General features: G+C 48.7%; 1 protein-coding gene across 11 annotated transcripts in view; it reads left to right on the top strand.

The window, feature by feature from the left end:
• The window catches only part of PLEKHA1 (pleckstrin homology domain containing A1), a 420,928-nt gene that overhangs the window by 303,973 nt on the left and 89,217 nt on the right, over positions 1-27,738 (top strand). For all 11 annotated transcript variants that reach the window (XM_085602488.1, XM_085602477.1, XM_085602505.1 and 8 more), the window contains one exon: positions 10,961-11,024. In XM_085602488.1, the coding sequence (XP_085458614.1) occupies positions 10,961-11,024 (64 nt within the window). The remainder of the gene's footprint in view (positions 1-10,960; positions 11,025-27,738) is intronic.

Below are 27,738 nucleotides of genomic sequence, written 5' to 3'. Positions count from 1 at the left end.
GGAAACCCACTTTGGGTGGGGAACCGGCTTCAGGAAATCATGAAATTGTAGGGTTTCAGACAGTGGGACCTGCTAGGCATTTCACAACTTAAGGACATATTACACCGAAAGGAGCTGGTCACTTTCACACACCTTCAGGCTGAATATAACATGAACATGACTCAACATTACAAATACCTGCAGCTGACCCATGCATGGCGAGCGCAACGCATAGACACCGCGGACGTTCCCGAGTACGCACCCTTAGAGGGACGACTCTTGATGGGGGAGCTAGAGGAGAAGGCGGTTTAATTGGATGTACCGAAGGATAATTAATAATAAGCCAGGCACCTTGCGGAAGCTGAGGACGAAATGGGAGTCCGAGCTGGGAGAGATGGAAGACTTAGATTAGGAAATGGCGTTGATGGATCACCAAGAGGTGGCCATTAAGTCCCGCCTTAGATTGATTCAATTCAAATATTTGCATAGGGCATACTATGACAGAGCGCGAATGCACCGCATAGGGAGGGCAGAAACACCTGAATGTTTGCGCTGTATGGCGTCTGGGGGTAAATTCTTTCACACGGTGTGGGACTGTTCCAAGATTCAAATGTATTGGGCCACCCTGTTGGACGAACTGGGAACTATTCTGGGAGAGACAATTCCACTTAGTCCCCAGTTTGTTCTACTGGGAATATCCACCGAAATTGACCTCCTCAAACTAAAGTTAATCCTACTTCAACTGGGGCTAGTGGTGGTGAAACGCGACCTGGCTAGGGCATGGGGGGCGGTGACGAGTCCATCTCTGGTTGAATGGAAGAAGGGCATGGATATGTACATGTTGGGGGGGAAAAGACGACCTATAAAGCACGGGGTTGCCCCAAAAGGTTTTGGAAAATATGGAAACCATGGCTCACACACTATGGACTCTCGCTCTCTGATTCACATTGATCTCCTACGGTGGGTGTACGGGGGTAGGGAAAGGAAAGGGCCCACAATGAGATGCATGTGTATAATGCAGTTATTTGACTGTTCACCACTGTTATTCTTATATGATGCTGACGTCACATTGAATGTGCTACTACGTTTTGCTGCTGAACAATGTCTTTGTAATGTAATTAACAAAATGCCAATAAACTTATTTAAAAAAAATAAAATCAGATTAAAGCAGAAAAGGACCTGCTAACAATGCAACGGGCCAGATCTTTCAGCCAGAGCCAGCAACGCTATATCTAGCAGCTTGGCGCCTGAATACATAGAATTTGGACACCTCAATCTGCCTCTGCAAACCATGGAAATTCTAAAAGAGGTAAGGAAACAGTCAACAAGAAAATGCTATACAGCAAAATGGAAACGATATACCACATGGTGCACCGCTAACAAGGAAAACAGTTCAATCAACATACAAGAAACTGTTATTACATACCTTACTTACCTCTTAGAAAGCAACATCAACTACTCAAGCATAAAGGTGCACCTTGCTGCCATAGTTGCATACACAAGAGAAAAATCATGCAAAAGCCTTTTTACAGGACCAGAATTTAAAAGGTTTTTAGAAGGAGCAAAAAGAATTGCCCCACCAAGAGAAGCTCCTGTACCCACATGGAGCTTAAAAACAGTACTTTCTCAACTAATGGCAAAGCCCTTTGAGCGCATGCATACAGCGGACCTCAAACACATTACTCTAAAGACAGCCTTTCTCATTGCGATAACATCACTACGAAGAATAAGTGAGATTCAAGCGTTACCAATATAAGAACCCTACTTACAAATCCTCAAGGATAAAGTAATCTTAAAAACTAACCCACAGTTCTTGCCAAAAGTGGTATTTAAGTATCACCTAAATCAAAACATTCTCCTGCCCGTGGATGTAAGGAGGGCTTTATTGTATTATTTGCAAAAAACAGAGCAGATCAGGAAAACAAAACAATTGTTTGTCGCCTACGCACATACCAACACAGGTTCACCTGTCACAAAGACAACAATTACAACATGGATAGTAAAAGTCATCCAATTATGTTCTACCAATGCCATGAAAGAACTAACAATACAACCAACAGCTCACTCCACTAGTAAGAAAGGACCAACGCTAGCGTTTATGGCCAATGTACCCATTGACATCATTTGCGTAGCAGCAACATGGGCATCCCCACACACTTTTACAAAACATTATTGTGTGGATATACAAATTAATAAGGAAGCTCAAATTGGACAAAGGGTGCTTCAACACCTGTTTTCAAGGTCTTCCTTTCACCACAGCCTCCAAGACACAGAAGAAACTGCTACATAATAAAATGCACAGCATGTGAATCCAGAAAAGGAATCACACTGCAAAACGAAATGGTTACTTACCAGTAGGAGTAGTTTTGCAGTTTGAAGAATTTTCTGGATTCACATGCGACCCACCCGGCCTCCCCTTTAAGGAAAACAAACTGGTGGGGAAGCAAAGGACTACATCAGTTATTCATAACCATCTCAAGGATTACAAAAAAGAGATTAGGAACAGAAAAAAGAATCCAAAGATAGCCACAACGCACGCCGACCTCCAGGATACGGTCTGACGCCACTCGGGGGACGTACCTGGCACCAAATGGTGGCCGGCAGCGACCAAAAGAAGGGGAAAAAAAACAAAGACCATTCCTGACCCAACCACTAGATGACGGAATAATGCAAAAAAAAACTAGAAAAAAACTAGAGGAGTAATATCTGAACTATTTAGCCACTGTATACCAAAATATACTGTGTATTGCATGTTAGTAAGTATACGACATGAGAAAAATTGTGTATATAGTGTTTTAAATCTTTTTATACTTGGTGATATTTTAAGCATTTTTGTAAGATTTTAATTAATCAAACAAATAAATAAACTACATAAACTACACAGCATGTGAATCCCAAAAAATCTTCAAACTGCAAAACTACTCCTACCGGTTAGTAACCATTTTGTTGCTTCCTTCATGTAAATCCCTATCCAATCTGCTGGTGTAGACTCCGTACCCTCTCTCAAGAGTGCTCACATGAGTGATACTTTTTGCACTGAAAATACTCTGGTAAGCCCAAGTTGAAAACCAAGTGAAAGGATAAAAAAGCAAAGTGGGACACAACCCATCCAACTCCTCTGAACCCCAGGAGATGGTGCAAGTGCCTCATTATGAGTAGCTCACCCTGGAGGCCTCTAGTTGCAGTTCCAATTCCCCAGATGTTCCTAGTGTGCCGCAAGTTCTTCGCCCCATCAGTGACGCAGCAGTAGATTGAGTCCTTTAAGGAGAACATAATGCATATTTTTTTGCATCCTTTTTCTCCATCTGGCACAAATTTGGGCCCCAAGGACCTGCAGCCCCACCTCTCCCCCATCCTCTGATCCTTTTGACCCTTTGGGACCCTCCTCAAGCTCTGTACCAACTCCAGCACATATTTCCATTCCGACCCCAAGATCTGCACTGGGCCCTTCCTCATTGACACCGGTACCAACTCTAACGGCGTCAGACACCAATCTGACTTCGTCCCGATCTCAGCTGATCTTGTGCCACAAGATTGTAGAAGCACAACTGATCATCATACAGCCTGACTCCAACCTGGTGCCACTTTGTCACTGGAGACACATCAACAGATCCTCCATTATCTTTTTGCCTCTGATCGATGATGATGGTGAGGATGTACTTGTCGCGCTCTCTCTCTCATATTACACAGAAGAAAACTTTTGCATGGACTTGCATGAGGCCTCTGGGCTTGATACTTCCCCGGAGGCAGGATTTGACTTGCCAGCGATGTCTGAGCCACTGCTTCCTTACTGATACCTTTTTGGCCACTTGGTTATAGCCTCGTTCAAGAACACAGGTGAAGAAGCAGGTGGCTAAGCGTCACAGACTCCTGTCAATCCTGATTTTCTTACTAAACATCCTACTCCCTGGTGACTTCCAATTCATTTCCCACGACTCCTCCGTATTGGGAGCCCAAAAGATTTTAGGCTTTTGGCAAACATATGTGTTCAAGGCATGTGTGCTGTAGATACACATGCCTTGCATACTCCTGCTATCTAGTGTTGGGTCTGGATGTTTGCAAGTTGTTTTTCTTTGAAGAAGTCTTTCATAGTCACGAGGTAAGGTGACTCCTCCTTTCGGTGATAGTGCGCATGGGGATCTACTCCATTGATAGATAGTCTTTTCCGCCATCGGGTTTGGACGTGTATTGCTGTGCTCTGGTTCGAAACCGTTCCTCGGGTTCTCCTCGACGCGCAATCATCTCTACCCTCAATGGTATTGTTTCTGAACACGTTTCCACTTCTCCGCATATCTTTTCGACATCGGAATCGACCTTCCATCTGAAAGCTTCGTGGACAGCCTTGGAGGCCTAACCGGTCAGCTCTCCGTCAATGGATCGGACTCCATTTAAATTCTGTCCTCAGTGCCACGCGAAGTATCCACGCACCTAATCACAAAGGAGGGCAACCTGTGCTTATCTCCCGAGCACAAAGAAGAAAACTGTGACGCTTGCAAATCCTGCCGTTCAAAAAAGACTCTCTGCGACTGTCTAGCTCGACGTCGAGACATGCAGCGTCAAGCATCAAAGACACTCCAGACCTCTTCGGTGAATACTCCGGCCAAGAAGACATCGAGGCATCAGCGGCAGAAGAGGAGGAAGCCTTCTCCGAACAAGACTCCAACTTGGAGCTCGAGATAGACCTCAACGCCGAAGAACTGCTGCAGGGACAAGATGACGTGAGTACTGAAGACCCCTTGCCCCCTCAAACACCGAAAAAACATAACGCTTGGGCACCACCTCCGCCTTCTGGACAAGGTCGGCACCAAGACGTTTCTAACGCCACACCCTCGGGCCCGGCTCCGAAACAGCCTGTCAAGCCTTCTGGCTCCGTACCGGGCCACCAAAAGTCTTCCTCTGAGCCGAAACCCTCCGGTTCCAAGCGTAAGTCAGGCTTGGAGCCGAAATCCTCCATGCCGAAACTCAAGCATCCTTCGGAGCCAAAACCTTTCACGCTTAAAGGCCATCCTCTGTCGGCACCAAAAACTTCAGCATCGAAACACAAAGAGCCCCCTTCCGATCCAAAAACGGACAATATTCTGTTACCAATAGATCCAAAGCAGCAGAGGCTAGACATTAACCCCAAGACTGGTCATATTTACACAAAACCACCTCAAAAACGCAAGCTTCAAGATGAGGACATTTCTGACAGGATTCCCCTTGGAAAAAAGAATCTGTTGCTACCAGTCCTTTCCACTTTCCGTCACCTCCTCCAACACCTCTGTCTCCACCTCTGAATCCTTTGCATATTACACCTCAGGATTCCCCACAATCATACCATGATGATGACGATGCAGATGATGGAGGGATTCTCACTAAATTACCCAAAATCACATCTCCAACCCGCACACGTACAACAGTACCTAGGTGCGATCATAGACACTCTGGCAGCCACAGCTCAGCCAAATTTAGTGAGGATCAACGGCATGCAAATGCTGATCTCAAAGTTCAAACCACAACGCTCCCTTCCTGCGCGAGTGTTCATGCAGTTGATAGGCATGATGGCCTCTTGCATTTTCATAGTCCCGCACGCGAGACTACATATGCGCCCGCTTCAGGAGTGCTTGGCACGTCAATGGAATCAGGCTCACGGGCAATTAAAAGACCTAGTGTTGGTGAGCGGTCGGGCATACAACTCTCTGCATTGGTGGAATCTACAAAACCTTTGCAAGGCCCGACCGTTCCACGAGCCTGTTCCACAAATAATACTGACAGCGGACGCGTCTCTCCAGGGATGGGGAGCTCATGTACTCAATTACACAGTGCAGGGACTATGGACAATACAACAAAAGAAGATGCACATCAACCTTCTGGAACTGATGGCAATCTTCCTGGCAATGAAAGCCTTCAAGGTACACTTGTGCAACAAAGTCGTGTTGATCCGGACGGACAACATGACTGCCATGTACTACATACAGAAGCAGGGAGGAACGCACTCTCCACAGTTGTCTCATCTGGCTTAGAGCATGTGGAAGTGGGCCATTCAGAGGAACATATTCCTCATGGCGGAACACCTCCCCGGCAAGGACAACCAAATGGCGGATCTGCTCGGCAGAGACAGCCACCAGATGCACGAGTGGGAGCTACACCCGTCAGTACTCCAACCGTACTTCCAACAGTGGGGTCATCCAGAGATAGACCTATTCGCCACAAGCGAAAACGCAAAATGCCAAAGCTTTGCCGCCAGGTTCCCACATCCACAGTCGCAGGGCAATGCGATATGGATGAATTGGTCCGGCAGATTTGCGTACGCTTTTCCCCCAGCGCCGTTGATACCGCTGGTGGCACGCAAACTGCGACAGCACTCACTGACACTCATCCTGGTTGCTCCAACATGGGCACGCCAGCCATGGTACACCGCCTTTCTGGAACTTTCCGTGGTGCCGCATCAAAGGCTGCGGATCAAACCCGCGCATTTGACGCAGAACCATGGAGAAACTCAGCACACAGATCCGCAACAGCTGAACCTGGCAATCTGGCTCCTGAAGTCCTAGAGTTTGGCTACCTAAACCTGCCACCTGACTGTATGGAGATCATTAAGGAAGTTAGGAGACCCACTACCAGAGCTTGCTATGCAGCCAAATGGAAGAGGTTTGTCATTTATTGCAATAACAATGACATTAACCCGCTAGACGCATCAATTCAAAACATAATCTGTTACCTCTTACACCTATACCGATGCAATCTGGCATACACCTCAATACGTATCCATTTAACCGCAATAGCAGCCTATCTCCAAAACAGGCAGCACCTCTCTTTATTCAGAGTGCCTGCCATCAAAGCCTTCTTGGAGGGACTTAAACGAGTAATTCCCCCAAGACACCCACCAGCACCAGTGTGGAACCTCAACTTGGTCCTCACCCGACTGATGGGTCCACCCTTCGAACCTCTCCACTCATGTGAGATTCAATTCCTCACCTGGAAAGTAGCTTTCCTAGTGGCAATCACTTCGTTGAGAAGAGTTAGTGAACTCCAGGCACTAACCATTCAAGAGCCATTCATACAGGTTCACGCAAACAGGGTCGTACTACGTACCAACCCCAAATTCATGCCTAAAGTAATATCGCAGTTCCACATAAATCAAACTATTGAACTGCCTGTTTTCTTTCAGAGTCCACAAAATGTCGCTGAAAGAATGCTCCATACACTAGATGTCAAAAGAGCCCTCATGTACTATATAGACAGAACTAAAGGCTTTAGGAAGACAAAACAACTTTTCGTTGCCTTTTCTCCACAACACAAAGGCAACGCCATCTCCAAAGCAGGTATAGCCAGATGGATCGTTAAATGTATTCAAATTTGCTATCAAAAGGCTAAACGCACATTAACGATTCCCCCACGAGCCCACTCAACACGTAAGTTAGGGGCCTCCATGGCTTTCCTGGGAAACATTCCTTTACATGATATATGTAGAGCAGCCACATGGTCCACTATACATACATTTACCAAACACTATTGTGTAGATGTACACTCAAAACAGCAAGCAGCTGTAGGACAGGCTGTTCTCAAAACTCTTTTTCAGACCGCTGCAGCTGGCACTGGTAGCCACCGCTAATGGGAGGTACTGCTATGTATTCTATGCACAGATATGAATTCAGCAGCCCACATGCCTCGAACTGAATATGCTACTTACCAGTATGCATCTGTTCTTGGCATGTAGGGCTGCTGACATTCATATCGCCCACCCTCCTCCCCGGCGCCTGTAGCAGCTGCAGCTCTCAGAATTACTGTATAGCATGGTCATCACTTTCTGTATCTACTCCATCACTGCCACAATGGCAAAAAACAATCTGAGGAAGGAGAGGATGCCCATGCGCACTATGGTCCAGGGGAGGAGTCACCTATCTCAGGATACTTCGAAGACTCTTCCAGGACAACAACGTGCAAACATCCGGACCCAACACTAGGCGGCGATCTATGCACAGATATGAATGTCAGCAGCCCTACATGCCAAGAACAGATGCATTCTGGTAAGTAGCATATTCATTACACATCAAAAGCTAGACCTCATCTCCAGTCTCCTCACACAGAACCATGGAGAAATCAGACATCCGAATCCCAAGGAACTAAATCTGGCGATCTGGCTCCTGAAGTCATAGAGTTTGGTTATTTAAATTTACCACCAGACTGCATGCATATTCAAAAAGAAGCAATACGGCCTACCGCTAGAGCTTGCCATGCAGAAAAATGGAAAAGATTTGTTTTATACTGCAATAACAACAAAATAAATCCTTCAGATGCTTCCATACAAAACATTATCTGTTACCTGTTACATTCACAGCGATCAGGACTGGTGTATACGTCTATTCGTTTGCACCTTGCAGCATTAGCTGCCTACTTACAAAATAGGCAACATCTGTCACTATTCAGACTTCCAGTAATTAAAGCTTTCATGGACGGCTTAAAGAGTAATACCACCATGGATTCCTCCTGCCCCAGTGTGGAATCTCCACATTGTTCTCACTAGGCTCATGGGTCCACCTTTTGAACCATTGCACAAGTGCCCTTTACAATTCCTCTCATGGAAAGTTGCTTACCTCATTGCCATCACATCACTGAGGAGAGTTGGTGGGCTACAGGCATTAACTTTAGAAGAACTTTGCTTTCAACTACACAAAGACAGAGTAGTATTCCGCACCAACCCTAAATTCCTTCCCAAAGTAGTTTCTGCCTTTCACATAAACCAATCATTTAAGTTACCAGTTTTCTTCCCTCAATCGTATTTGGTAGCAGAACACACTCTTCACACTCTTGACGTTAAAAGTGCTTTACTGTACTACATAGATGGGACAAAACACTTTAGCAAAACAAAACAAAAGTTGGTTGCATTTGCTCACCTCACAAAGCCAATCCTATCTCTAAATCTGGTATTGCCTAATGGATTGTTAATTGCATTCAAACATGCTATGCTAAAGCTAAAAGAACTTTGACTATTCCCGCTAGATCGCATTCCACTTGCAAAATAGGGGCTTCTGTGGCCTTTTTAGGTAACATGCCGCTAGCTGACAAATGTAAGGCAGCTAAATGGTCAACACCACACACATTTACCAAACACTAATTGTGTAGATGTGTTAGCCCGTCAACAAGCTAATGTAGGCCAAGCAGTACTTAAAACACTGTTCCAAACAACTGCAACACCTACAAGTTAGCCACCACTTTGGGAGTATACTGCTTTATAGTCTATGCTAAGCATGTGGATCTACAGCACACATGCCTAGAACTGATAATGTTACTTACCCAGTAAGCATCTGTTCTCGGCATGTAGAGCTGTAGATTCACATGTGCCCACCCGCCTCCCTGGGTATCTATAGGTGTTGCAGTTCTTCATTATACACATGAACATCTATATACTACACTTTCTTATTCCATTCTCACCCTCTTGCGGGAAAACAATATAACAATGGAGTCGATGCCTATGCACACTATCACTGAAAGGAGGAGTCACCTTACCACGTGACTAGGAAAGACTTCGAAGAAAAATAACTTGCAAACATCCGGACACACCACTAGATGGCAGTAGTATGCAAAGCATGTGAATCTACAGCTCTGCATGCCAAGAACATATGATTACTGGGTAAGTAACATTATCCTTTCCGTCACCAGTCTAACATTGAGGTTGGTTGAGTCTTCCTATGGGGACTCCATATGCATGCCCTGAGGTTACTGCCTATGGTGCTGGAGGACATTAGGGCCACTCTGGCTCAGACAGTTCATGTTGGACAAGACCTAGCCAAATATGTGATTATTCTGACCTAGCTACTACCAATTGCTTGGGAAGGGAAGTTGGTAGCAGCTTTGTTCTTTGCGAACACAAGCGGATGTGCTCCACAGAATGTTCCAGCAATGTACAAGCCTTTTGCATGTAGAGAGAGTAAATCCACTGCACAGCTTCCTGGGTCTTTTGACTCCTGCCAAGTAGTTTCTACTCCAGTTCAAAATATTCAGAGCCTATTCAAGAGGGTTGGTGTATAGACAGAAACTGTCTCCCCTACCGGTACAGCAGTCACCCGTAGTCCTTTCAAGGCTGTGGGCATGGTCTGACCCTCCCATGTGGCAACAGCTACAAAACCACTAGTGGCGCATGCCCATCCAATGTGGGTGAGTATTTAACATTTCTTCCCTGGTTAGCAATTCATCATGTCTTTCAGATGGATCTTACAAACTGTTCAGCAGGGCTATGCCATACCTTTTCTTTATGCACCACCAAACTTTCCTCCATATCAGAGAGGATTTCAGAAGTTTACTTGTCCATTCATCTTCCGGAGATGGGAGTGTTTCTGTCCAATGGAGGTATAAAGAGGATATTGTACTTTGAAAGAGGAGAGGGATCTTATTGTTGTTTTTCCTTGTGCCAAAAAAAGATGTGGGTCTCTGACCTGTTTTGGACCTTTGGCCTCTGAATGCCTTTCTGTGGAAGTTTATATTCAAAATGCTTACTCTGGTCCAGATCCCATCTTCCTTGTGTGCGACCTAGGCAACTGAAATGTGTCATTGGACTTGCAGGACACATATTTGCATATACCCATTCTCGATTTTCCAGTCCCACAAACCTTACCTGCAATTCAGGGGAGGCAAATCATTTTCCGATTGCTGGCGTCCCTTTCAACCTCAGTCTTTCTCTTCCTCTACGGCTGACTTTTGAAGGTGGGCTTGCCACAGTCAGTCGTAGACCATGGCCAACCTCACACTATTTACTTGAATAATTATTGTGTGCTAGACCTTGCTGCCCTGTGTGAGTCAAATGCTGTTTGGGAATTTAACACTTGACTCTGAAAAGCAGTGCATTATAATTGGGGGCCCATGACACCACCGGAAATTGTTAAATTTTAGACCCAGCGAGATTTACAGGTTTGCAGCCTTGGCATCTTCCCACTACACTCCAGCTCTCTCTTGTCCCTGCCAACATTCTGAATGCCTTGAATATCATCTCTCTTTTTTACAGTGACATCATGATGAGGGATAACCTCTTTGAAATTGTGACGACTTCCCGTACGTTTTACGTCCAGGTATGATTTTCATCTTCGTTTGTGAAGGTTTGCTGCATAGTCCATGCAGAGGCAATACTCAGATCAGGGCATTTCATAATTCCAAACACTGAGGCTCTTATTCTAACCAGTCATGAGTGGCACATCCATTTGAAGGTGTATGCTGGGGGGGGTGTTTGTGTGTGTCCCCGTTTCTCCCCCCCCCCCACCCCCCCACCCTCCCCATATTTATGGTGTGAGCAAGGCCATCCCCATTAATTGTATTGTGGTCATTACATGTGTTTAGATTCTGATCATAAAAGAGGTTTGAGAGCTTAAAGCAAAGCAAGGTTGAGCCACCCAATGAATTAAAAAAGTGAAGCCCAGAGTGAACGAGGTTAAGAGTACATCCAATGTCTATATTTAAACATAAAATTAGTAAGAAAATGAGTCAGCAAAGATCCTGTTGATCAGTAAAGAGAATGTGTGCACCATAGGAAATGTGTTATACTGTGGGCAGTTAACTTATTGAACATGCTTACTTTACAGATAGTGCTTGCAGTACATATCAGTGTCTCAGGTGGAGAAGTTCTTAATGATGCATGCTATTGGTATGTAGTACGTTTTTGCTAGGTATTGTGAGGACAAGAATAGCAGAGACAGCATCCAGCTTTTCTAGTTTTCATGTTAATGCTTTGTTATCTGCAAGAGACCACTAATTATAGATTCCTCATCTTAAAATCACCCCCATGCGTCAGACTGGATCCGGAGAATTGTTCTGTAGCAGTACCCCTGTGCGTTGGTAGGTGGCATCGGTCGACTCCGCCTCCGTTGTGGTTGCCGGCATGACGTCGCAGTGTCTACTTAGACACCTCCCCTGTTCACTGACGTCAGTTCTTTATTTTTCCGCACCAGCCAGCGCAGATCTGAAGAGAGCGTGCCCCTTAGTCACTATTTGACTAAACATTTTTCGACTTTTGTTAACGTCTTTTCTGAGTATTCGACTCCTGGTAGCACGAGGGATGTCCCATCGTCAGACCGACTTCAAGCCTTGTGACTTCTGTCACAAGTTGATGTCCGTCACGGATCCGCACCTCGTGTGCCTCTGGTGTCTGGAGGGCGACCACGAACCGAAGTTGTGCTCCCTCTGCCAGGCCATGAATCCAAAGTGTTCGTGGGAGCAGTCCCGAATGCTTTTGGTGGCCCGGCAGTCCGCTCCACGTCGTTCAAGGTCCCGGTCGACGGGAAGGTCTTGGGACCAGTCACAGAGCCACCACCACTCGTCATCGATGTCTTTGCACTCCTCGGGTCGAAGCACAAGAAGAAGGCGAAGAAGCATTGTTGCTCCTCGCCTTCTCCCTGTCCGTCGGCCGACGCAACGCAGTACCCGGAGCGTCCTCTCTCTCCAGCTCTGTCTTCGGAGCCTGCTTCTGGGACGGCTTCACACTTCCCTCCATTTTCCTGAGCCGCAGCGGCACCTGCCCAGCTTCAAGCCTTTTCTGAGGCTCTTCGTAGCATTTTTGGGCAGCCCGACTCCGCAGGTGCACCTTCAGGCCCCACAGACTCGGCTAGGGGCCTTGGGCCTTCGATGCCAGCGGCACTGGTGCCAGAGGGCCCGGAGGATCCAGGCCTGGATCCTGATCGGCACTGGTCGACCTAACCGTTCCTTTACCGGTGCAGATTACAGAGATGACGTCCCAACACCGGTTGTGCCACCATCTGACATCGACCCCAGCCTCACCCCCGACTTGGACCCGGTGCCGGACTGAAGTCTGTACCAGCGCCGGAGGGTACTTTTGTACTTTCATCCCTGGCGTTCCTGATAGCCCTGAGTGGCAGCCAGAGGAGGGTGAGGAGGACTGCTGGCCAGCTTGATGAGCTGGACTTGAGAGAGAAACTGGGTGATGCTAGTGGTCTGGATACCTCCCCAGACCTTGACATGCTCTCCCCCCCCTACCATGGCTACGGAGGAGGGAGCTTTTTACACAGTGGTGTTGCGTAGGGCCGCTGAGGCCTTGGGCATTGAGCTTCCTATGGTGGCGGTCAGGACTAACCTCCTGACAGAGTTACTTCAACCAGCAGCAGCCTCTACGGAGCCCCTGCTGCCTTTTAATGAAGCCCTCACAGACATCCTTCTTGGCACTTGGTCCAAGCCCAGCACAGGGTTTCCTGTGGACAGGATGGTTGCTCGACGCCACCGCCCGCGCGGCCTCTTTTCCTCTCCCAGCACCCCACCCCGATAGCTTGGTGGTCCCAGTCTCGTCTTCTAAGGGTGCATTCCTTACTGCTCCCCCAGATAGAGAATCCAAGCAGCTGGACCACCTTGGGAAGATGTTTTCTTCCACCAGCTCAGCGCTGCGGTCGGTGAAGACCGCATGCCTCTTGGGCCGTTATTCCCATACAGTGTGAGATACGGCTGCGCACGTGCTGCCACAGTGCCCGGAAGAGGCCCGGGTTGTTCTCACCCGCGCAGTGGCAGAGGGTCAAGATGCAGCTAAGTTCGCCATTCGGTGTGGTCTGGATACCGCCGACTCTCTAGGGAAAATGGTTTCTACGTCCGTAGTCTTGCTGCGCTACGCCTGATTGAGGACATCTGGTTTCTCTGGGGATGTCCAATCCACCCTTTTGAACATGCCCTTTGATAGCCGTCACCTGTTTGGCGATAAGGCGGACTCAGCGCTGGAGCGTGGACGTGGGACCCAGCGACACGGGTCTGAGGTCCAGCGGGAAGGCCAGTCCACCCATGCCCCTCCTGCAGCAGCCTCCAAACACTCCTAGTCCGATGTTTCAGGGCCACCAGAGGCCAGTGGGTGGCAGGATTCGCCATCACCTCCCCCACTGGCAAAATATCACGTCGGACAGGAGGGTTTTGCAGATAGTCCGTAGTGGCTACTCCATTCCCTTCAAGACTACCCCTCCCTCCATGCCACCAACACTCCATCGCATGTTGGAGAATCACTTGGCCTTTCTCTGCCAGGAAGTTGCAGCTCTCTTGGCCAACGGAGCTATCGAAAGGGTCCCTGTGCCAGAAGTAGGTTGTGGTCGTTACTCCCACTACTTTCTGGTACACAAGAAGAACAAAGACCTGCGTCCTGTCCTAGACCTCAGGGCTCTCAACTGCTTCCTCAGGAAGAAGTTCAAAATGCTCACGTTGGCTCAGGTCCTGTGTGCCCTCGATCCCGGAGACTGGATGGTAGCATTTGACTTGCAGGACCACTATTTCCACATCCCCGTCCTGTCAGCCCACAGTCGTTACCTACGGTTCACGGTAGGCCACAAGCATTTTCAGTTTACCGTGTTCCCTTTTGGCCTTACCAGTGCTCCTTGGGTGTTCATGAAAGTGATGGCAGTGGTCGCAGTTCATCTGCGCAGATCAGGGGTTCCAGTCTTCCCTTACCTCGACAACTGGCTGTTGAAGGCGAGCTTGCCCCCCGCTGTCTCAACCTCCAGTCTACGGCAGACCTCCTGCACTGGCTGGGGTTCACTGTTATCAACGTGCCTGAGTCACACCGGATCTCCTCTCTGAAGCTCCTTTTCAACGGAGAAGTTCTGGATACAGCGTAGTTTCGGGCTTTTCCTCCCGAGCAGGGAGTCTGGGATATTCGGGCTATGATACCGATGTTTCAGCCTCTATCCCGGATTTAGGTGAGAATTACCCTGAGGCTGCTGGGCCTCAGCCTCCTGCATCCTGCAGGTGGATCAGGCCATGTGGCATATGCGGGCTCTGCAGTGGGACCTGAGGTTCCAGTGGGCGCAGCATCAGGGAAATCTTTCCGATGTCGTCCAGATGTCGGAGGGGACTGCACATCAATTACAGTGGTGGCTCACGGAGCAGAATTGGGTCAGCGGCAGTTCCCTCTCCCTTCCCAACCAGAATTCACAATAGTGACAGATGCTTCACTCCTGGGATGGGATGACCACCTGGTCTCCGGCAGAGTCCAGTCTCCACATCAACCTTTTGGAGCTCTGGGCGATCCGTCTTGCACTGAAGGCATTCCTTCCTTCTGTCAAAGGAAGAGCAGTGCAGATGTTCACAGACAACACCACCACCATGTGGTACTCCAACAAACAAGGCGGGGTGGGGTCATGGACGCTATGTCAAGATGGCCTTCGCCTTTGGACATGGCTGGAACAACAGGGCATATCCCTGGTGGTTCAACACCTAGCAGGTTCCCTGAACGCCAGGGTGGACAAACTCAGCTGCCTGTGCATGATGGATCATGAATGGCGTCTTCACTCTGAGGTGGTGCAAGCTGTCTTTCGGCAGTGGGGAGAGCCATGGTTAGATCTGTTCCCACCGAAGAGAACGCGCAATGTCAGCAGTTTCCAAGGCGGCACTCACTCGGCGACTCTTTTCATCGCGAGTGAAATTGCGGCCTCTTGTACGCCTTTCAACGTGTACCACCTCTGCCCCTAGTGCTGAAGAAGATCAAGCGCAACCGGGCCCAAGTCATTCTTGTGGCTCCGGATGGGGCACAAATAGTCTGGTACCCCCAGCTCTTGAGCATGGCCATCGATCCTCCGATCAGACTGCCTCTTCGGGAGATCCTTCTGTCGTAGCAGCAGGGGACGGTCCTCCAACCGAACCTGTCCAGCCTCCACCTCCTTGCATGGAGATTGAGCGGCGACAGTTGAAAGCTTTCGACCTTCCTCCCAAAGTCTGTAATGTCATCTTGGCAGCCAGGTGTCCATCCACTAACATGGTATACGCCTGTAGATGGAACAAATTTGTTGCATGGTACACAGCAATCCCCTTTTTGTCCCTCTTTCAGACGTTCTCCTCCTCATTCTATCTTTGGCCCAGCAGGGCCCTGCTCTTGGCACTCTTAAAGGCTACCTTTCGACAATCTCTGCCTTTCTGCGCCTTCCTGATCAGCCTTCTCTTTTCAAGTCTCCGATTGTAAATAGATTTCTTGAGGGCATTACTCATCTCTTTTCTCCCTCTCCTTTTGTAATGCCCCAGTGGGACTTAAATCTTGTTCTTACTTTCCTTATGTGTGCTCCCTTCGAGCCACTACATAATTGTACTCTTCGTCTTCTTACCTTGAAGACCGCTTTCCTGCTTGCCATCACATCTGCTTGCAGGGTGAGTGAGCTTCAGGCTCTTTCCTCCATGCCTCCTTTTTTGCACTTCGTCCGGACAAAGTGGTCCTTCGCATTAGGTCTTCTTTTCTCCCCAAAGTGGTTACATCTTTCCACATAGGTCAGACCATCTCATTGCCCACCTTCTTCCCACCTATGCACCCTTCAAAAGAAGAGGAGATACTCCACCGTCTGGACTCAAAACATGCGCTTTACTTCTGCCTTGACCGCACTAAAGATTTCTTGGTGGACGATCAACTCTTCGTGGGTTATGTGGGCACCAAGAAAGGTCAGGCTGTGCACAAACATACCATCTCTCAGTGGGTTGTCCTGTGCATACAAATCTGCTGTTTATGTTATGTTATGTTATGTTATAACAATTTATTATGTGCACAGCGACTCCAGCGAAGGAGCATCCCGGCGCAGAGACACGGAGCAATCATAACACAACATGGAGATAATGCTACAGAAAAGTACTAAAACAGGGAAGCTAAAATAGGAAGGTATTTATGGCTCTACGAAACGACAGCAAGTCCTCTATCAGCCGAATTTCAACTGGGAGGGTGTTCCAGATTGACGCGGCTCTCACCCTGAAGGACCGGCCCCCCATCCTGCTGAGCCTAAATCTGGGGACAACAGCAAGGGCCTGACCTTGAGATCGGAGATTGCGGGTAGGGACATAGAAAGAAATGGAGTTGGCCAGGATCTCAGGGCCTATGCCTCTAAGGATTTTGAAGGTCAGACACAAGACCTTGAAGAGAATACGCTTCCTCACCGGGAGCCAGTGCAGGGAGCGGATGACATGAGACACCGGGCAGAACTTAGGAAGTCCAACAATGGCTCTCGCCGCGGCGTTCTGCACCCGCTGCAGACGGGTTAACTCAGCCTGGTTAGCCCCCGCCAGCAAAGAGCTGGCGTAGTCCAGACGGGAGATGATGGTTGCCTGGACCACAAGCTGTCTGGTAGGGGCGTCGAAGAACTTAAGCACCGGCCTTAACCCTCTTAGGAGACCGAAGCAACAGGCTGCGATTTTTTTGGTGTGCCCTATAAATGTAAGACCAGCGTCTAACCAGACCCCAAGGTTCTTCACCTCCGACACTAAGGTCGGAGTGGGGCCCAACTCTGAAGGCCACCACTGATCGCCCCAGAGCTCCACTCCCTTCCCGACAACCATAACCTCTGTTTTTGTTGTATTAAGCTGGAGACAGTTACCTGTCAACCAGCTGGCCACCGCCTTCAGTCCGGACTGAAACCTGGGGGCATCCTGTTCCGCATCCCCGCTGAGAGTAACCGCCAGCTGTGTGTCGTCGGCATATGAGACCATGGTTAGGCCCCACTGCCTTGCGACATCAGCCAGCGGTCTCACGTAGAGATTGAACAGCGTGGGACTCAGCGAGGATCCCTGCGGAACCCCCATGGCCAGAGGCTGGAACCTGGACTTGAAGGGAGGGATGGCAACACAGAAGGAGCGGTTGTCTAGGAAGGGGCTGAACCATTGCAGCGCCTGGCCGCCGATACCAATCTCCTCGAGCCGCCTAAGGAGGATGCTGTGCGATACAGTATCGAATGCGGCGCTGAGATCTAACAAAATCAGCGCCGACGTCTGACCAGCATCCAACCTTGCACGGAGATGTTCCACCATCACCAGAAGGGCAAAAAAGGAACCTCCAGTAGGAATGCACGCCCACTCTACCAGGGTGACGGCAGCCTCCATTGCTTTGGGATGTGGAGTTCTGTTGCTTGACATCTGCCACACAGCTACGTAGGCATCCCTGCACACGTTTACAGAACATTACTGCCTTGATAGCCAAGCCCGGAGAGGTGGCTTTTTTGGCTGTTCTGTGCTCCAGGACTCTCTAGTGTGAACTTATTTCGCAGACCCTCCTCCGTGGTTGGCATTGCTGGGGTATCTATTCTAAGGTAAGGAATCTATAACTTATGGTCTCTTTCAGATTAACAAGTTACTTACCTTCAGTAATGATGTATCTGTAAGAGACCTACATTAGTTATAGATTCCTTACCCCGCCCACCCATCCTCCCTGTTCTGTGAACTGACTTCTAAGGTTAGGGACTCCCTTCCAGGTCCCTAGTTTTGTGCACCAGTGGTCAGTGTCTTGCATGGCTCTCCGCTTCTGGTGTGGAACGTCGTGTCAGAACTGATGTCGGCGCGCAGGGGCGGCATCTAAGTAAACACCGCAACGTCATCCCGGCGATGACGACGGACGCGGAGTCGACAGATGCCACCTACCGATGCGTATGGGTACTACTACAGAAAACAACTTTTTGCTCCCCTTTTTCGCTGCTAAATGCTGATTTTCGACTGAGGCCTGCTGACCAGACCTCAGTGCCAGTGCTCCTTCCTTAAATCAAAGGGATGTCTGATTGTTTCACAATTGGCTAAGGACTTCAGCACCCCTGTAAGTCCCTAGTAAATGGTACCCCAGGTAGCTAGGGCATGGGTACTAAAGAGGATCCCTAAGGGTTGCAGCATATCTTATGCCACCCTAAGGGACCCACACACAAATTCCACACAGACTGCCATTGTAGGCTGCGTGACATGGTGCAAACCATGTTCGAAAACATGACAAGGCACACTCCTGTGTGCCATACCACAGACACTGCATGGGCTATATGTAAATCACCCCCTACAGGGTGCATTATAGCCCACATGAGAACATATCTGCATGAGCACATATGCCCCTGTAATGTCTAGTTCCATTGCTGGATATTACAAGTGGGCAGGGAAGCCATCTTAAGGTATGTACTGAGCTCTGGTCAAAACGAGTTTCCCTGCTACTTAATGGCTTCACTGAAATATGTGGTGTTTGGTATCAAACACCTCCTATTAATGAACCCACACTGATTCCAGTGTTGGGTTTTTAATACCTGCACCCAGAGGGTACCTTAGAGGTAGCCCCTGAAACCTACTAGTCCTCTAGTGTGCTTGCTGTCTGGTCCTGTCCAGCTTGCCACCACAGCCTAGTTTCTGACTCCCTAGGAGGTGAGAGCCCTGCTCTCAAGAGGTTAGAAACAATGCCTTCTCTGGCAGGAGGTGTTTACTTTTCCTCCAGCAGGATGACTAGTAAATTAGCAAGTTAAGGCAGGGAGCTTCAAAGAGCACACCGCCTTTGATATGCAAGCCTGGCTTCCCCCTGACCTGGTAGATGCCACCCTCTGCCCTGAGACCAATTTTGCACTAGTACAGGTGGGAAATTAGCTATGCATGGAGGCGTGTTGCACCTCCAGGGTAGTCGCATCCCTAGGGTGAGCTACCTGAAGTGAACACAAAAATTTGGATTTCACCATCTTGGTTGTGGTGAAATTAGGAACTCTGGGACAGGGTGATGCACACTCCCCACAGGAAGTGGTCATCTAGGGGGTTTAGTGACCCGGGCGTAACCAGCCCATTGGCTACTACCCTTCACTCACCTTAACGTCCCTAAATTGAGTATTTAGTTGTCCCCCTGACACCAGGAAAACAGATTCAACTACTAGGAACCTAGAAAGAAAGCGAGAACTGAAGGCCTGCACCAAAGATAGGCGCAGAACCCTGCCAGGCTGCTTGCATTTCGACCATTGCTTGACCGACTTCACTAAACGCTGGACACCCTCCGCAAAACACTTGGAGGACTGCCCTGCACCTCAGCAGCCAAGAAAGATCTCCCTTGGTGTAGAGGAGCTGCTCCCCTGCATCTGCAGGCATGCAAAGCATCTGCCGGTCCACCGCTTTGCCAGCCATCGGGCTCACTGACGGAGCAGTCAGACAGTAGAAAAGTGTTTGTGCTTCTGGAGGTCAGATCTGTCTCCTTTGGAGATGCCAAAACTTCCAGGAGTCACACAGCACCAATACCCGAGTACCGGATCAGTTGCGGCAACCATGACTTGTTGGTGGTCCAATCCAGACTCCCAACAGCACAAAGCAAGACCCATTGTCTAGGGATGTCGGGATTCATCAGGCCAGCACCGAGAGTGGCCCTGCTGTCTTTTTTCCCCTCGTCACCAGGTCACCCAGACTTACAGTAAGTCTCTGACCAGCCCACTTACAGTAAGTCTCTGACCTACCGCAACCCGACACCTCAAAGCAGCCTTGTATCTGCGCCCCACAGTCCAAGTCCGAGGGAGTAGACTGTGTCAACGTTTTCCTGAAACCCTCGAGCTGAGCTCACCCTTGGCTTTTGCCAGACTGGTCCCCCAGTTGCCGCCTGCAGCCTCTTACTGGAGGAACCGAGAACCGTAGAAAGTCTAAACTACTCACCCAGACTACCACAAATGAGAGCATTTGGGATTATTTAACCCCTGTAAACCAGTATGGGTCGCTTGGACTCTGCACTGTGTACCTCATTTTATTGCACTACATAAAAATCCTATGACTATGACCAGAAAGCCAGCTTCCTACAAGGTGCCCCAACTGAGTTACTGCAGAGCGTCCACCCCAGTGCCAGCTGGGCCCTCTGGATCTGCCACCGGATTCGGATTGATGCCACCCTGGCACTCTCTTCCACCCCGGCTCACTGTCACGATGCCTCAGATGCCAAATGACAATGAGCCCATCATCATCTTCTACTCTGAGCTGGCATTGTTCGACATCGATGCTGACGCCGTCCAGGCCATACCAACCCCTGGACTTATCACCCCTAGAGAGACCCTTCTTCCCAATAGGGGGAGATAAGGAGGAAGAGTTTGGTCTCCTAGAAAAGGACACTGAGCCAGAAGAAAACTGGTATGAGCAGCTGAGTGACACCAGTGGCTTGGACACTTCTCCAGACTCTGGCATTCTTTCCCCTCTGGCCCCTGTTTCCGAGGAGGGTGCATCCTTCACCACTGTGATAAGCAGGGCAATTGAGGTTCTTGACCCACAGCTGCTAACAGTCGAAGCAAAGACCAAAGGCTTGACAGAGGTGCCTCACCCTGGGGAGGACTCTGCTGATCCATTTCTCCCTTGCAATGAAGCCCTCAGCGATGTTCTCCTGGGGGTCTTTGTTAAACCTTGCACATGACTGCCCTACACCCCTGCCCTGCCTCAGTAGACCCAGCCGTTCTCTCCGAAAACTGCTCCCCTCAGAGCCTGGTTGTGCAGGCTTCAACAGCCAGGATCGACCCAAACCTATTCCCTTCCACTCCACCGGAGAGGGAATTCAAGAGGCTGGATGCCTTTGGGAAGTGCATTTTCTTTCCCACAAGCCTAGACTTGCAGTCATAAACACCGAATGCCTATTGGGCCAGTACACCCATGCGTTGTGTGATTCAGTTACGCAGCTGCTTCGTATGCTTCCAGAGGACGGTAGTGCTATCACTTCACCATCTGGTGTGGGCAGGATACTACAGACTCCCTGTGCAGAGCCATGGCCTCTTTGGTGGCACTGTGTCACCATGCCTGGTTGCTGTCCACTGGGTTCCCTGGGGAAGTCCAAGCGTCCTTGATTGACATGCACTTCGATGCCTCTCAACTATTTGGCGACAAAGCTGACTTGGTGATCGAGCACTTTGCAAAGTGCTCGGTCACCGCTATGTCTATAGGGTTTTCCTTAACTGCTGGTCCCAGCAACTTTCAGGGAAGCCCTTCCCCCTTAGCCACCATCCCCAGAATGGCTGACTTAGGACCATTTCTCCTTCCTGATACAGGAAGTGCAGGTTCTTCTGGCCAAAGGAGCCATTGAGAGAGTGCCTGCGCCAGAAGTAGAAAGTGGTTGCTATTCCCAATACCGTTTTTGGTGCCGAAAAAGGACAGAGGACTTTGTCCTTTGCTAGATCTGTGCCCTCTCAACACCTTTCAACCAAAAGAGAAATTCAAGATGCTCACTTTCTCATGTCTTGTCTGCCCTGAACCTTGGAGACTGGATGGTAGAGTTGGACTTGCACAATGCAAATTTTTGCATCACTGCTGTTTATAGGTCTTGTTTGGTTGCATGGTTAAAGGTTACCTATCAGCTATTTTGGCTTTTCTGTGGTTGCCGGATCAACCCTTCCTATTTAATTCACCAGTTGTATCTTGTTTTCTGAAAGCATGAATCCTTTTCTGGATTCACATGCTTTGCATCTATTGCGCTATCTATTGGTTGGGTACAGAACCCTGTTTGTCCTCCTTATTAGGTCTCGGCTAGCGTAGGCTGCGCCGACATGCGCAGTCTCGCTGGCGAGATTTTATGTTTTTGGGTAGCTTTCACTAGCGGGGTTTAAGCCCCACCCCCCTTTTTTCCATTTGCTGGCGTCACCGTTTATGCTAAACGGTGGCCAGCCATTGGAAAAGAGCTTCCAGTGACGTACACTTTTCTCTTTTAGAGCTGTCCCAGTTGGACTGGCTCGTCTGACTTCCTGCTGGCGTAAAAGGTTTCTTATCTTCTTTATGGGGCCAAACACATGGCCCTTTAAAAAGACAAGAAACCTTTTAGCAGGCGAGGCCGTCCAAGTGGGACGGCAGAAAAAGGTGACGAAAACGTCATGGCGAGCGCTTGTTATTTTCTTACTGTCACACGCTATGTCACTGTAATACGTGATTTATCTGCAGGGAGTCCTTCTATGCCACACACAAGCACCTTCATGGCATTTTGTGCCACAGCAGTCGTTTCTAAACGTCTATAGCTTCCTTGCGTGGAGACAGTACAAGCAATTTCCGGGCATGTAACAGCCGCAGAGCCGTGTTTTTTGTCTCGCAGTTTTATATAGCTCGAATTCAACCTGGAGGTATCAGGGCGCTTTACAGGAGCACCAGCTGTTCCAGACGGGCACATCCATGTTTTGTTAGGGGCGGGGAGATGAAGTGATTTGCCCAGAATCACAAGAGGTTGAGCCGCAGAGACTCAAACCGGATCACCTAGCTTCAAGGTCATATGCTCTAACCGTTAGGCCACATCTTAATGAGTCCAGCCTGCAGGGACAGGGGCCCCTGTACTTACACTCCAGAGTGTGTCACTCCTGGGCGTGTCACTCTTAAGTTTGTCAGTCCTGTGTGTCTCTCCTGAGGTTATCACTCCTGGATGTATCACTACTGGGTGTGTCATTACTGAGGGTCTCATTCCTGTGTGTCACTGGGGCGTGGGGAAGAGCAAGCAAACACGTACTGGTCACTGTGTTCTATTTGTATGTCGATGCTTGTTTAAACCCGAGATGCGCTTGGTGGGCGCTATACCCGACCTTGTCACGTGAGAGCTTGTGTCTCACTCTTCGCCAACCAGCAGGAAGTGCGTGAATCTTCTGGGAGAGAGAGGCACCTATGGAGGGGATAGAGTGCATCCCCCACGAGCACGAGAGTGCCTCTGAGGCACGTAACAGTGAGTGCATGTGTGAGGGCGTGTAAGATCCGCAGAGCCGTGTTTTTTGTCTTGCAGTTTTATATAGCTTGAACTCGACCCGGAGGTGGTATGGCGCTTTACTCGAGCACCAGATGGGCACATCCATGTTTGTTAGGTGTGGGGAGATGAAGTGATTTGCCCAGAATCACAAGAGGTTGAGTCGTAGAGACTCGAACCCGGTTACCCAGCTTTGAGGTCGTACGCTCTAATCGTTAGGCCACATCTTAATGAGTCCAGCCTGCAGGGACAGGGGCCCCTGTACTTACACTCCAGAGTGTGTCACTCTTAAGTTTGTCAGTCCTGTGTGTCTCTCCTGAGGTTATCACTCATGGATGTATCACTACCGGGTGTGTCATTACTGACGGTGTCACTGGGGCGTGGGGGAGAGGAAACAACCCCGCACTGGTCACCGTGTTCTATTTGTATGACGATGCTTGTTTAAACCCGAGATGCGCTTGGTGGCGCTATACCCTGACTTTGGCACGTGAGAGCTAGCGTCTCACTCTTCACCAACCAGTAGGAAGTGCGTGAATCTTCTCTAAGCGAGGGCTACATATGGAGGGGGAGAGTGCATCCCCCACGAGCACGAGAGCATCTCTGAGGCCCGTGACAGTGAGTGCACGTGTGCGGGCATGTAAGATCCGCAGAGCCGTGTCTTTTGTCTTGCAGTTTTATATAGCTCAAACTCGTCCCAGAGGTATCATGGTGCTTGACACGAGCACCAGCTGTTGCAGACGGGCACATCCATGTTTTGTTAGGCGTGGGGAGATGAAGTGATTTGCCCAGAATCACAAGAGGTTGAGCCGCAGAGACTCGAACCTGGTTGCCCAGCTTTAAGGTCGTACGCTCTAATTGTTAGGCCACATCTTAATGAGTCCAGCCTGCAGGGACAGGGGCCCCTGTACTTACACTCCAGAGTGTGTCAATCCTGGGCGTGTCTCTCTTAAGTTTGTCAGTCCTGTGTGTCTGTCCAGAGGTTATCACTCCTGGATGTATCACTACTGGGTGTGTCATTACTGAGGGTCTCATTCCTGAGTGTGTCACTGGGGCGTGGGGGAGAGCAAACAACCACGTACTGGTCACCGTGTTCTATTTGTTAGCCGATGCTTGTTTAAACCCGAGATGCGCTTGGTGGGCGCTATACCCCGACATTGTCACGTGAGAGCTTGTGTCTCACTCTTCACCAACCAGCAGGAAGAGCGTGAATCTTCTCGGAGCGAGGGCTACATATGGAGGGGGAGAGTGCATCCCCCACGAGCACAAGAGCATCTCTGAGGCCAGTGACAGTGAGTGCACGAGTGAGGGCGTGTGAGATCCGCAGAGCCGTGTTTTTTGTCTTGTAGGTTTATATAGCTCGAACTCAACCCGGAGGTATCAGGGCGCTTTACACGAGCACCAGCTGTTCCAGACGGGCACATCCACGTTTTGTTAGGCATGGGGAGATGAAGTGATTTGTCCAGAATCACAAGAGGTTGAGCCGCAGAGACTCAAACCTGGTTACCAAGCTTCGAGGTCGTACTCTCTAACCGTTAGGCCACATCTTATTGAGTCTGCAGGGACAGGGTCCCATGTACTTACACTCCAGAGCGTGTCACTCCTGATCGTGTCACTCTTAAATTTGTCAGTCCTGTGTGTCTCTCCTGAGGTTATCACTCCTGGATGTATCACTACTGGGTGTCATTACTGAGGGTGTCACTCCTGAGTGTCACTGGGGCGTGGGGCAGAGCAAACAATCCCGTACTGGTCACCATGTTCTATTTGTATGCCGATGCTTGTTTAAACCGGAGAGGCACACTTCACACGTACTGTAATGTACAAACTACACACAATCCGTCATGCTCAGTCTTCTGAATGAAAGGCAGCTACCGTTGAATAAATAAACACTGATCGTGTCTCCCAGCTGTTTCACATGCAGACCCCCACAGAGGGCAGTGCTTCGACGCGCACCATCCGAGCTTTGTAACACTCACTTGCAGCCTCAGACTCTGTACTCCTCCAGAGCCACACACCTATTCCTGTGTGTACCTCTTCTCTGTCCCCGGCCACACGCTTTCTCAGCGTACTGAAATTCCCCTGGATGTCTAGCTCCTCTTTACTCCTCTTGGCGCTATGTCATATGCTACAGGCGCAGTGCTGTGAGGTGAACAAGGGAGGGCGCCTCATTTCCTCACAGCTGTGATCGGTAGCAATCTTAGTATGTCAGGCGTGTGAGGAGGGGCACCGACCACCAAAAAATACAATAATTCTGTTTTAAATGCAAGCCTGCAGCTGTTCCACAACTACAACGTGTCAACAACATCGGTAGTCATAGGCGCACTGTTGACACATTCTGTAGTGTGCACACCACGCACACACTTCACACGTACTGTAGTGTACACACCACACACACACTTGACACGTACTGTAATGTACAAACTATGCACAATCTGTCACGATCATTCTTTTGAATGAAAGGCAGCTACCGTTGAATAAGTAAACACTGATCGTGTCTCCGAAGTCCGCGCTCGGCATTACTAACAGTGAGGACTCTAGAATCTTCCTTTCAGAAACTGTTGCTAAGCTCGAAACTGCATTAAAGGTTTGCAAGATTTGGCTCCCTCTAACCCACGGCTCTTACCTTCATTAGGTATGCCTTCTGTGTTGTGTACCGTTTCCATTTTACCCTTCACACTTTGTAGCACACAGTGTAGACAAGGGTATTCATAGACAAGTGTAGACACTTTCTAAACAAAAGGGGTCATATGTGGTTCGGCGAAGTGGCAAACCCTCTGCAAGGGTTAACTGGTCAGCTTTCAGTCGACGATTGCTGCATTCAGGTGTTAAACTGGTACTAATGAGGTGCGGCTTTGCTCATACACTATTAGTTGTTAAACTGTCAAAAAACTGAAATATTACTGCTACATATTGTGCCACATTATGTTACATATTCGACTTTCCTTGCTGCATAATTATGTCAACCCTATTCTTCACTGCCACTTAATTCTAGTGGCCGTGCTATAGTGCTTTATAGTGTTTAATTAGCTGATGTAAGAAATACCTCATGGGCAGATATTTCTATTGTTCTGGTGTCAATCTGGCACTGACTAGATGTGGCAACAACACCTTGTCACAGCCTGGAGTGCTGGTCCATTGGCAGAACCCCCAATCTGAAGCGAGAATAAACAGTATACATGGGTGGCGGGTCATTATATCCAAATACGTTTTTCTGCCCCTATAGATTTTGTTTCCAACTATCGCTATCATGTACTGCTAGTAACTGCGGCCTCCGTGGTGGTTCTTTCTGGCTTATCTGTACGTCATAGACATTTTCACCATTCAGAAATAAATAAATCTAAAGGGAAAGTTGAAAGAAATGGAGGGCGACAGCAGCTCAAGTATTAAGGATTAACAAGTCAGGATTCACGGTGTTACAGTTCGCATGAAGCGCACAACAGGAAGCAGCTACGGATAGGTCACATTATAGTACTTGGTGTCATGTGAGACAGAGCGCCACCCTCTGACACAAATGTCACCTGATAAGTAATGTAAACATTTCTCCCCACCATAATAACAAAAATATGCAGCCAGGTCTGGACTGGCCCAAAAGCAGCAGCAAATGCTGCTCAGTGTGCACATTCTCCCTGCCAGTAACCAGGATTACTGCCTTCACTATTTAAAAAAATAGCCAATAGGTCTCGCCTTTGGGCCCTCATAAATATTTAGTTATGCAGCACAATATCCTTGGTTCTACAACATCAACCGTTGCATGGCTAAACACTTATAAGGTCCCGAAGGCGAGACCTATTGGCTATGCCAATGCTTGTTTTGAGTAGGAATCTAGCTTTTTATGTAGTGTACCAAAAAGAGGTACAATATTTAGAAAGTCCAGACGACCCTTTTTGGCCTACAGGGCTTAAATTAATAATCCCAAATGCTGTCTTTTGTGGTAGTGCGGGCAAGCAATTTAGGCTTATCGTAGGGTAGTGTTAAGCATTTGTTGAACACACCGAGTCAATTAATGAGACAGACACTCAAGAAGAAACTCAAGACCAATTTAGAAAAATAACTGGTATTGTTATATATTGTTAACACCAAGAACTTAATTGGGTAACTACTTTTCGAATTATCAACTCTTACATTTAAGCACAAATGACACACAAATACGTTTTCACACAGTAATACTTTCCTATGGAGAAAGAAACATATACTGCATACATATATTTTCAATTGCATCTCTGGGGTCACTTTTAGGACTTAAGGTGCTAGGACATCAAGGTCACAAGCTCCTCCAGCAGTTTAGATTTACCGCCCTGGAGTGTCCAGGTGCAGAGGTGCTGGACGGGTTAGTAGCATTGCATGCTACACCGTAGGCAAGGGAGGGGGCACCCAGTAACATGCTGCAGAGT

Source organism: Triturus cristatus, chromosome 1_2, assembly GCF_964204655.1.
Source record: "Triturus cristatus chromosome 1_2, aTriCri1.1, whole genome shotgun sequence".
NCBI lineage: Eukaryota > Metazoa > Chordata > Amphibia > Caudata > Salamandridae > Triturus > Triturus cristatus.
The sequence above is the reverse complement of the archived record's forward strand: the minus strand, read 5'-3'. Positions and strand labels throughout refer to the sequence as shown.